At 35.4% G+C, this 10,923-nt stretch overlaps 1 protein-coding gene across 1 annotated transcript; it reads right to left on the bottom strand.

The window, feature by feature from the left end:
* Positions 1 to 373: 373 nt before the first annotated feature.
* On the bottom strand, positions 374 to 7,828 carry LOC104596125 (tetraspanin-10). The gene is made up of 11 exons (XM_010257151.3): positions 7,599 to 7,828; positions 6,956 to 7,068; positions 6,768 to 6,822; positions 6,600 to 6,655; positions 2,419 to 2,466; positions 1,995 to 2,043; positions 1,823 to 1,906; positions 1,622 to 1,689; positions 1,352 to 1,477; positions 1,186 to 1,261; positions 374 to 764 (listed from the first exon to the last, which is right to left on the bottom strand). Exons 1-11 carry the CDS (start codon positions 7,650 to 7,652, stop codon positions 696 to 698), a joined length of 798 nt encoding a protein of 265 aa, XP_010255453.1. The 5' UTR covers positions 7,653 to 7,828; the 3' UTR covers positions 374 to 695.
* Between the last annotated feature and the right edge of the window lie 3,095 nt (positions 7,829 to 10,923).

Below are 10,923 nucleotides of genomic sequence, written 5' to 3'. Positions count from 1 at the left end.
AGGGAATGGTCATTCTCTCATATTTCACCAGGAATGGAAATGAGATTCTGATTCCACTCAACCAAACAATTGAAATCAAAATGCCCATTCCAATTCTGATCCCAAACCCCTATTCTTGTGAAGCAAACGGACTGTAAGTGGGATAGCCTGTCATGCGAGGGAAGCTTCAAAAGAGCCACCTTTTCCAAGAATCCCCAGTGGGTTATTCAAGCATAATCCGATCCAATTTGAGTGGGATCAGTCTTGGAGGTGAACTTTCGTGTTGGGCTTGGTTCGAGGGTTGATCTTTTAATTCTTAAGGGTGGGATTACCTTGTCAAACCGCGAACCTCAACCCGAACCCGCAAGAAGAAGCTGCACCGCCTACATTATGAGCTCCACTGGTGAATGGTGATGCATCAAAAATAAATAAAAAGGCTCCACCGGTGGATCAGTGTTCCCATGAAATATCTTTAGATACACCCTACAACCAAACTCAGAGTCAGATGGTTCAGAGTGCACACAAGGCTTCCGTTTACAACTGTGTAATCGTATAAGGAACACCAATATTCCAGATATCTTGTTTCTTCTTCTCTCTCCATTTCTTTCACGTTTGGCATTCCATAATGCATTTCACTTGCCCTTTACCCTCAGAATGTCTACAAATTAGTGCCAATCCCCTTCAATGATAAGACAGATCGGAAGCACAGTCCATTTTCAAACCTTGGATGAACGACTCCTGGCAGCATTTCTTCTTGCGCAGCATCCAACAAAGTAGATAATTGACTGGTACCATGGAGCAAAAGAATGTTAGAGATGAATTATGGAAATTAACAGATACAGCACATAATGATAGGATATGCACTGAACTTTAAAAGACCAACAGGATATTTTGAATCCCCTCCCCAACAGGCAACATCTTTTTTAATCATAAACACTATATACCAACTCTTGCAATATAAGCCAGTGGTTTTCCACAAGTAAAATACCAGTTCAACATTAAGTAATTCAATTTGAATGATGGCATAATGATATAGAGATCAATTGGGCAAGGGAACTTGATCAGTTTCCTCCAGAAAAGTTTTGAATGCTATTGACTGGGTCATCTTGAATCTTGTAGATTTTACTTTATGAGCTCTACTTTCCACTAAAAAAAGGAAAAGAAAGAAAGGTTTTTATTGATTTTCATGCTAGAGGAAGTCCTTACCAAAACAACAAACAGAATCACATTAAATATTGCAACCACTCTCCATTCAGTTTTCATGTATTGTGCAACTCCAGCCCTAAAAATAATAGAAGGGAAACTCATAAGTGAAACTTACATAAATGTAAGGAGAAACAGAGCACTGCATTTCTTCTCTTTTTTAACTTACTTGCAAGAATCACAACTGTAGCACTTAATGGTTCGGGAATTTTTGTAGAGTCTACAGTCATTGTTAGAACTGATTGGATGAAAGCTCAAGTCATAGTAAGAAGCATTTATGGCAGGGTAGCCGCACCTGAAAAGCATTACAAGAAATTCAACCAAGAAAATGCCACTTATATGTGGTTGACTATCATAAATATGATAATATTAATTGATAAATTCATGGAATATGTTGACTCAACAATCATTTAACAATTCAAATATGCCAGGCACCTACTCAGATGGTGGTCGACAACAACCAGCCTCAATTGGGGTCAGCTTGGCCATTTTATATTGTTTAAGTGTCTGCACAAAGTAGTCAAAATGGAATTACGCACAATGTACATATGGATGTATGTATACCATTTTGGATATTGAAGTGCAGATGCAGCTCTAAAAATACTTGGAAGAAGAGGACCAATGGGTTGGAGAATGTAACCTTATATTTCTTGGGAAGGTTATTGCAGTCTTCAGATTTCACAAGACAGCTCTTCAAGTGTGCCCAGTTCTTTGTGTTATTCAACTTATCAAAACCACAATATTGAACTAGATGAGAGTTGGTACCTTGGCATTGGTTATTGAGACAGCTAATAACAAGAAACATGCCTTACTTGTTTTAGAAACCAAGAACTGTAATCCCGAAGTTGATACTCCTTGTACCTGGACAGATAATCAGATATTGGGTGATCAAATTACTGAATCCCTTGTGTTAACTTAAAAGTTTCTTTCTCACATCTTAGCAGTGTGTCTAATGTGAATAATAATATCTAAAAACCATTGAATACATGGTTTGACCTTTTCGTATGAGATAGAATTTGAAGTTACTTTTTTTCCACCAGGTGGCAGGTGATGGGGTTAACTTTTCTCATCTTTTCCTTTTTTTGTAGGCCCTTTTTCTTGCCTATTAATTATTTCTCCTTTTACATTTCAAAATTAATTGGAACTTAAGAATATATACTGCACCAAGAGAGATATTCTAGTTATAAAAGAACTATACAGTAACTTTTTGGACACATTAAGTGGCACGTGTCTTACCTCAGACCAGCTACAGAATGTCCAGATCCATTATTTGTTATAATGAACCTATAAGCACAAGAAAATCAAATGAAAAACAAAGTTATGCCAACAATCTAAAATATGGAAAAAGAAATTCCTTTCTATTCCATGGAGGATTGAGGACCACAAAAGCAGGTTTCATCTGCTCCATTACTTCCCCAAGAGAGCCTCTTTCATCTCAAAAATCTGTTGATTACACTGTTATGAGAAGGATCAAAAAACAAAAAAGTGAATGCAACCTCAGAGAGTAAGCCTTCATTGTCCATGCAAACAACATGTTGATTAAACTTGAGCAGCAAACAACATGGATCTGTTTAGCTATTAACCTAGGATGTTATTAGTGTTGGATAAGGAGAAATGTTTAGAAAATGCAAATCCATTTCTTTTGACAGGCATATAATAGATGAAAAGTAGACAGACAGATAAGGTGCAACTTAGCAACTTTAGAAATTCACCATCCCTTCTGGTCCTAAGCTTCTGACACATTGATACTTGCAGGGTGATCCTTCACAATAGCCACATTGTGACTCAATGAAATCTGAGATGTCAACAAGGGGTTCACTGTGGATGCATGAAAAGTTCACTAGAATACATGAATTCATCAACATAGAGTTGTTATAGACACACACTGTTGAATAGGGTATTTGAGTACATCTTTCACCTTATAATATATCAATATAATCAGACAAGAAAGAAAGAAAAAAAAAGTCTGTGCTCCTAATCAAATCTGCTCATCAGGTTTACTATTACCATTTACCAGCAGGATTGACTTGACATGTTACAGAGAAAAACCAAGTGTGAGAGAATTAAGTAATAAATGGAGATTAATGAATTAAGATGGTTTTGCAATTCAGAAAAAAAAAATTGAAATGTCAAAATCCATCCCTTACATTCATAAATTCATTTAATACTTGCTTACGACTAATCGGTTCACCTTGAGATTTTGAACAATGCAGTCTGATTTATAAAACTAAATGTCAGTTAAATGAAGAGGCAGCATCTAAAAAATCTTCACATAAGATAACATAAGATGATATAGTTATAAATAAAATTTTATTGCACATAATATGAAATTCACAGACATGTGATTGATAATTCCAATGAGTCCAAAACCATTTATAGCATATGCTAATGAAGTTTATTATTAGCAGAAGAGCAGGGGGTAAGAACAAAAATCCAAAATCCCTTGGGAAAAAGACCCGTAGAAGTAACAAGTCAACATGTAACTGCAATGCTAAGTCTTAATTATTAGGATTGTTAGCATTCCATTCCACAATCTTTCTCCATCCATCCCTCTATACTTCTATCTGTTGGAAATAATGTGGTGAAGGTAAGTATTATGGCAAAGCAATCATTACTCAGATTTGAGGATTATGAGCAGGTTTGCTGAGTCAAAACTATCCTTTGTAGAGGATGGCAATAGGGGTGCTAATTTCATGTTTTTTTTTTTGATGAATACTAATTTCATGTTTTTTTCTGGATTTTGTCATGCATGTATGTTGCAGGCTTGCAACAGTGTATTTCTTGTAGTTATATCATGAATTGGTTGTAATTTGAATTGTAAAATTTCTCTCCATTCCTCAGTTGAAATTTGAATTCTAAAATCCCTCCCAGGGCTTCAGCCCTTTTCTCTATTTGGGAAATCATGGGCCCCACCTCTCTTCACTCTTTACTAATATAATGGAGCATACAAATCTAAACAATAGCTCCATCGAATGATTCTCATGGGCCCCACCTCAAAGTACAAACAAGTTAAATAGAATGATTCTCATGGTGTTTTAAGGGATTAACAGCTAAGATGATTTATTTTTTCAGTTTAAGAATCCAAAGAGTTTGCAAGGATGATCCAATTTGTCCATCATTGTGTAGATTCTCTTTGTTAGTTGAAAAAGAAAGAAGTTCTACCATCTTTTGAGTTTTGATGACATCATTTATTTATTTCTTAGAAATGGTAAAGTATAGACTTTCATTAAATCCAAAATGAATATCCCTGTACAACTAGAGGCTGTACAATGAGAATGTACAAAAAGTATCCATTGTCCGTATAGCACTAAAAAGGTATCCCATGAATTTTTACAAAAAGATTGTCATGTACAAAAATGGAATTACAGCTTTTCCATTTAAACAACTTGTGAACTGCAAGCCAAGAATGAAGTTTTCCTACTATCTTCTGAACCACAGAGTCTACTGAACTACATATGTTATGGAAGAGCGTAGAACTTCTCTCCTGCCAAACTACCCAAAATGCAGCAGCCGGTACTATGCTCGAAGCAATTCTTCCTCTTTTACTCAGGCCTTCCAACCTCCATTTTCTTAACAAGTCCATTACTGAAGCTGGGCAGCAATTCCTTGCTGCAAATAATCCCATAACTTTGATCCAGACAGAGAATGTAAAGCTGCGACGAGGCACTAAGTGATCAACTCTATACATTCCTCACCCAACGAATATTCTGCATTTACCATAATCACCCCTCTTCAATAGGTTGTCTGTAGTGAGAATTCTATTTGAACTTGCACTCAAAACAAAGAATTACACTTTGGAAGGTATATCCTTGCACCAAACTTTCCTGGTAAGAAACTCATAGTCATCCAACCTGGTCAAGAAGTTATAGAAAAGTTTAACAGAGAACTGGCCTGTTTTCTCCCAAGTCCACACCCTTCTATCGGCTCTGTTGTACACCACCTGTGTATCCATCAACATTCCAACTTCCAACCTCCCAATCATTTAAATTTCTCTGGAATTGCAGAGTCTGAACAATGTTCCCAGCTTACTTGCATACAATCAGCCACCCTTACTTCCTTGTCTGAAGCTAGCTCAAAAAGAGATGGAACGGTCTCCATTAGTGGGCTGTTCCCACACCAGAGGTCCTTCCAAATTTTAACTTTTTGGCCATTTCCACCTGAAACCATACTCCCTTCATTAAATGACTTTGTACTTTCTCTATTCATTTCCAAACTTAGCTTGAATCACCCTCCTTCACAAGCAGTCTTGCTGCTCCCTGAATCTTCAATACCACTGGCACAAAAGGGATACATTCACCTCCTTCATTCTCCTTACCCTAAGGCTCAAACCTCCCACTTTTTTGTGCCTACAACTTTTCTCCAATAAACAAGGTGGTATTTCATATACTCTTTTCAGCCCATCCAGAGAAAATTTATCATTTTCTTCTCATTAATTGCTGCCATATGTCCGAGACAGGGTACATTGAGAGCAGATACAAAGGTAAGAGATGAGACATGCTTTTCAGCAGTGTAAAGCTTGCACCTATCCATAATTGGTTCCCATACTGCTTTTTAGTTGCTTCTGGCTCCCAATGGCATTCCTAGATACTTTGAAGGCAACTTCCCCTTTTTACATCCCCATTCTTCTGCCCATTGCTCCAGATTTTGCACCTCTCCCACAGCTATCAATTCACTTTTATGTGTATTCATGTGTGGACCAGAGAGCACTTCAAACCACGTTACTATTGCCATTAGGTTTTCGATGCTAGAGTCAAAACTGAAAAGTTAAGATCATGCTTTACATGGATCAGCGAAACAGGATTCATGTAGCCGACCCCATATAGTTGGGATAAGGCATGGATGATGGTGATGTTTCACATGGATGCACATGCAGAACCAGGGCTTTGTTATGTCCTGACACAGAGAGAAATAATGGAAGACTGTGGCTATGAGAGTGGAGGTTGGAGATTTAGGATGGTAGATTAAGTTACATGACTATTCAAGTTTAGGTAAAACAGAGCTATTGTCATGAATTTCTATTATGTCAAAACCTCAAAGGTTGATGGCCAAAAATTTTAGGAATATAATGGTCATGGTAGATCTCATGCTGTTGAGCTTTTATATTAATTTTTTTTGTTGACTGTCTTATGAAACGTTTACGCTATAAAAATTGAACTTGCAAAATTTACCTTAAACAACATCTTTTTATTTGTCAACTAAAGTCTAAATTGGTTCTTAATGGTGCAAAGCAATGACAAGGTAAGCAAAGATGTTGCACATTCAGGAGATAAAAAGAACTTCTAATTATCATTTTAAAATAAGAACCTTTTAAAAACAGAAAAACCAGTAAGGTGCAGAATAAAATAAGAAATCTATCTAATATCCAAGTAAATAAAAATAAGAGATCTCTCTTTAGCTTTTCTAATGGCAATACTTACGCTAATACTGTGAAGACCAGAATCCCGACCAAGATCAAGCACAACAACACTAGATACTGAAAGCACAGTCAAGGCCAGGTCTAGATGAGGAAAAAGATAAATAACGAATTAAAACACATACACATGCACAAAAACAAAGACATCGCATAACTTATTGAAGAAGGATACTATCCATAGCAATATGGAGATGTTCTTCAATGCGCCCATAAACCCAATCAAAGATCTGTAAACGAAAGAGAAGTGGCATTTAATTCCTGTGTAGATAAATGTTTGCGTGTTTAGTCTTTACTTGTTTATTTATATTGTGGTGGGTAGGGGGAATAAGCTTCAAGGCAAACCAGAGATGGACTGCATACATGACAAGAATGAAACCACCAAGGGCCAGAACAGGGAGAGTGAGCGACTTTCGACAGCCATCGTGGTGAGTACTCATCCAAACCCCAAAACAAATAACAGCTATTGCCAGTAGCTGCACAATAAGTACATGGTTAGAACATCAACCATCTCAGAAACAAACTGACTGTGATACATCTTTTTGCGGAGGACATATGTTCTTCGGAATGGGAAGAAAGCTTAAACAGTGAAACAAGTATTATAAGTAGCGGGAAAATTTTCAACTCAAAAAGGAAGGAAGTAAACTCCATTTTATCAAAATAGCAAGAATAAAATTATAAAACAACAGAAATTTGCATATCACAGAAAACAACACATATCTCCGAACATGGAAACTAAATATCATAACAATGTAAAGCGACAAACAGATAGAACAAACATGAGAAGAAAAGAGGGACAAAAGGCTAAGAAAGCGAAATCACAAGGAATGAAACCCATTAAAGAGACGGTAAAAAAAAAAAAAAACAATAGAAGGAAGAAGAAAGGCAGGAGTTACAAAGAAGTTTCAAACATGTAAAATTCACCTTAAGACGACGATGAATAAGCAAATAAATCAGGAGGAAAGGCTAAACAAAAAAAAAACAGGGAAAGAAAACAAAAGCTTACCATGGTGAGAAAGTTGATCCATCTGATCACAAAGGTGCTGGTTCCTGAACCCATATTTCCACTCTGCTCTCCCTCTTAAAGCTTCCACAGAAACGCAGACGCATACAAAGAGAAAGAGAGGAGGATCTCTGCTATGCAAGATTGTAAAGCAAGACTTTATATTTTCTGCTACTATACATGATCCAATTTAAAGAGAAGTAATTTTCTGAGGTGGCACCTGCACAGTTGCACTGCGAAAGAGAGGAGCGATAAAGAAAAAGGGAACAGTAAGGACCTGAGTGGGGATAGATGATCAGAAAAGGGCATTTTGGTCAGTAAAAATAAAAGAACTCACATGGCAGCCATGCTTTATTGCTTGAAGCTTCATTCATTTCGTTACTCAACATAACAAGGAAAGACAAGAGTAAGCAGAGGGTTTACTCCGGTCAATACTCAAAAACACATATAGGATAAGGAGGTTATTTAGTTGTTAATGATGAGCACGCGAGGTCAAGAATTATTTGGTCATACATGATTGATGTATGATATTATAGAGATTTATGTGGGTCCACCATTATATCTATGTAGATCATCATTGATCCTCTGCACTTTGGCCCCTAGATTTTAGATTATCGTCAGGTATGTGGGGGCCAACTATTAAAGTTGCAAGGCGAAGATCAGACCAGACGGTCGTTGACCAACTGTGGGCATAATATGGAAATGTGAATGAACTTGAAAAATAAGGTCCCGATCCAACGGTGGTGGGTAAGAATCCATGTAATCTTGGCCATATGATGCATATGAAGACCGCCCAGTCACCCGACTCGGGGCGGGGGCAACGTCGTAATCTTTTGATGGGATCCCATTACAGAAAAAATCGTGTCCATACAAAACACGACATCCAACCATCCAACCGTATATAGGAATCTATTCTATACATAGCAAGGTGGTCCATGTCACAGAACCTCTCCCTATGCTCCTAATCCTTTTCTTAATTTATAGTTTTAGTTTTATTAATTGCCCATTAAACCAATAAGAAAATAATATAAATAATAATCCCTGTATCTTATTCTTAAAATCTCTCTCACACACATGCAACTCCAGAGACAAGATTGCCCCCCACAACGTTCCACACCACATTCCTGTAGTGTATTATCATTTCTAGGATTATCATCGGAAGATGTTCTCAATACACGACGAAGATGAGCTGTGGAATGTTGTAGGGAGCAATCTTGTGGGGGGCTGATTTGAATTTGTAACTCCAGATCTCCTATCCACAATAATTCTGCCCGCGTGTACGCACAATACACTACCCCATACCTCATGCCTCATGCATTAGGAACATCTCCCCGTGCATAATACTATATAAGAGTATGAGATGTTCTTCATGTATGGCAACGATGATATTATTCTTCATGTGTGACAATAATATTATACATATTTTATAATAACAAATTACAACAAGATTAAAAATTTTAAACATTAATAAACATAGCATAATATCATAACTTAAATTACGGATCAATAACAATTTACTAAATAAATTAAAATTATTAATTTAAACCCTATTTAAATTTAATTTTCAAATAATGAAAAATAAACACAATAAGTCGAGTTCAATACAGGTTTACCTTCATGCTACATAGGCCCTCATTTTGCCACATCATCCGACTCTTAGCCTCTAGCCATGTCACCCTACCTTCCATTTCAACGCTATAACAAAGTTGGAAACTTCTCAAACATTAAACGTATAAGATAATTAATATAATGAAAACATCAATTTATTTTGATGTTTTAGTAATTAATTATTCATAAAATACATAAATAATTGAAAATTGATTTATTCATATCAATAATTATTGAATAATCAAATTTTAATATTTAATTATAAATTTATTATTATATGAAATTAATTATATATTAGTATTATCTGAAAATGACAATTATTACATGAAAATTTCAGTAATTTAAAGATAATTATTTATTTTTAAAATTTCAAAAAAATCTTTTAGCAATTTTTAGGTAATTTCAGAAAATTATTGATTTTGAAATTTAATTTTGGTAATAAAAAATATTTATTGATATTTTCTTTTACATTGGCTTTTGGTAATTATTAAATTGAAAAATTATTGGGGAATTTTAATATTGATAATTATTAATAATTTCTATAATTATCATAATTTACATAGGTTTTTGGTATTTATTGGGAATTTTTAATTTAGCGATTTCCAAAAACTAATTTTCATGTTTTTGTTAATTTAAAATTTTCTTTCTATTTTTTACTTTTTATTGTGCAGACAACATTAAATTACGAATAGATATTTTTATTCATTTAGTTTTAATATCATATGCCAAAGTGTCAATTGTAGCAAAGGCTTGAAATCAAATTCAATTTGCACCAAGGTTGGGAGGGCCCTACTAGTATTCTTAACATGCGACTGGAGTGAACACGATTTTTGCTTTCGGGCCGGGAGATACTGTGCTTAGCTCTTTAAAGCTAGAGGCCCATTAAAAATTAAAATTTGCTCTTACCAAAAATCAGCTAGGTTGGATTATGTGTTATGGTTTTAAAAAGTGACTCGAAAATGGAATCGTTCTAGTCATCAATTTTTGGGTTAATACTTTGATCATTCGGTTTGAATGGATGACCTATTTTAACGACAAAAATTAAAAATAAAAATGGTAAAAAATCGTTGAACGGATCAACAGGTCAATGATTCGACCACCTAGATCAACGAATTATTAACTGATTTAACAGTTTTTTACCAGAAATCGGATTTGAGGTAAAACAAAACCAATTGCCTAAACGATTCTTGGGCCAAACGATCCGATGATCCGAATAACTGCAGTTCGAAAACTATGATTTGTATGACCATACTAATTTCTATTTTTGTCAGGCTGTGGTGCATTTAGTCTATGAGGAGCAAAAGGAGATGAACATTTCCGTCTTACTTTTGACAGTTGGAGCATTATTAAGTAACATAAAGAAAATAAGGCAAAGAATTATGAACTGTAAGCAATAGCAGTAGCGGTGAAAGAAACATCAGTACAGATTACTAAAAAATAATAAATATAATTTCAGGGGAAGAAGCTTTTAGCCGGGTGGCTCCCCTCCCCCCTTTCCCCGGCGGAACACACGTCCAACTCCAACTGAATTACTGGCTTTACAAGTCACAACTCAACTGGCTTTAAGCGGAAACTCAGGTCGATTTTGCTTTTCTCTCCCACAGGCAAAGGTCCAACTTTTATTGTTATTAACTAGTGAATGGAAGTTAATTATATATATATATATATATATATATATATATATATATATATATATATATGGACATTAATAATTTTTATT

Source organism: Nelumbo nucifera, chromosome 1, assembly GCF_055504915.1.
Source record: "Nelumbo nucifera cultivar China Antique chromosome 1, China Antique-T2T, whole genome shotgun sequence".
Classification (NCBI taxonomy): domain Eukaryota; kingdom Viridiplantae; phylum Streptophyta; class Magnoliopsida; order Proteales; family Nelumbonaceae; genus Nelumbo; species Nelumbo nucifera.
Note: the sequence above shows the minus strand (reverse complement) of the source record. Positions and strands in the feature narration are given on the sequence as shown.

Coding starts and splice junctions, on each gene's coding strand:
- LOC104596125 (XM_010257151.3), bottom strand. CDS start 7,652: ATGGGTTCAGGAACCAGCACCTTTGTGATCAGATGGATCAACTTTCTC. Junction 2,044..2,418: donor CATTCTGTAGCTGGTCTGAG/GTAAGACACGTG, acceptor TTATCTGTCCAG/GTACAAGGAGTATCAACTTC. Junction 1,478..1,621: donor TGTTGTCGACCACCATCTGA/GTAGGTGCCTGG, acceptor AATGCTTTTCAG/GTGCGGCTACCCTGCCATAA.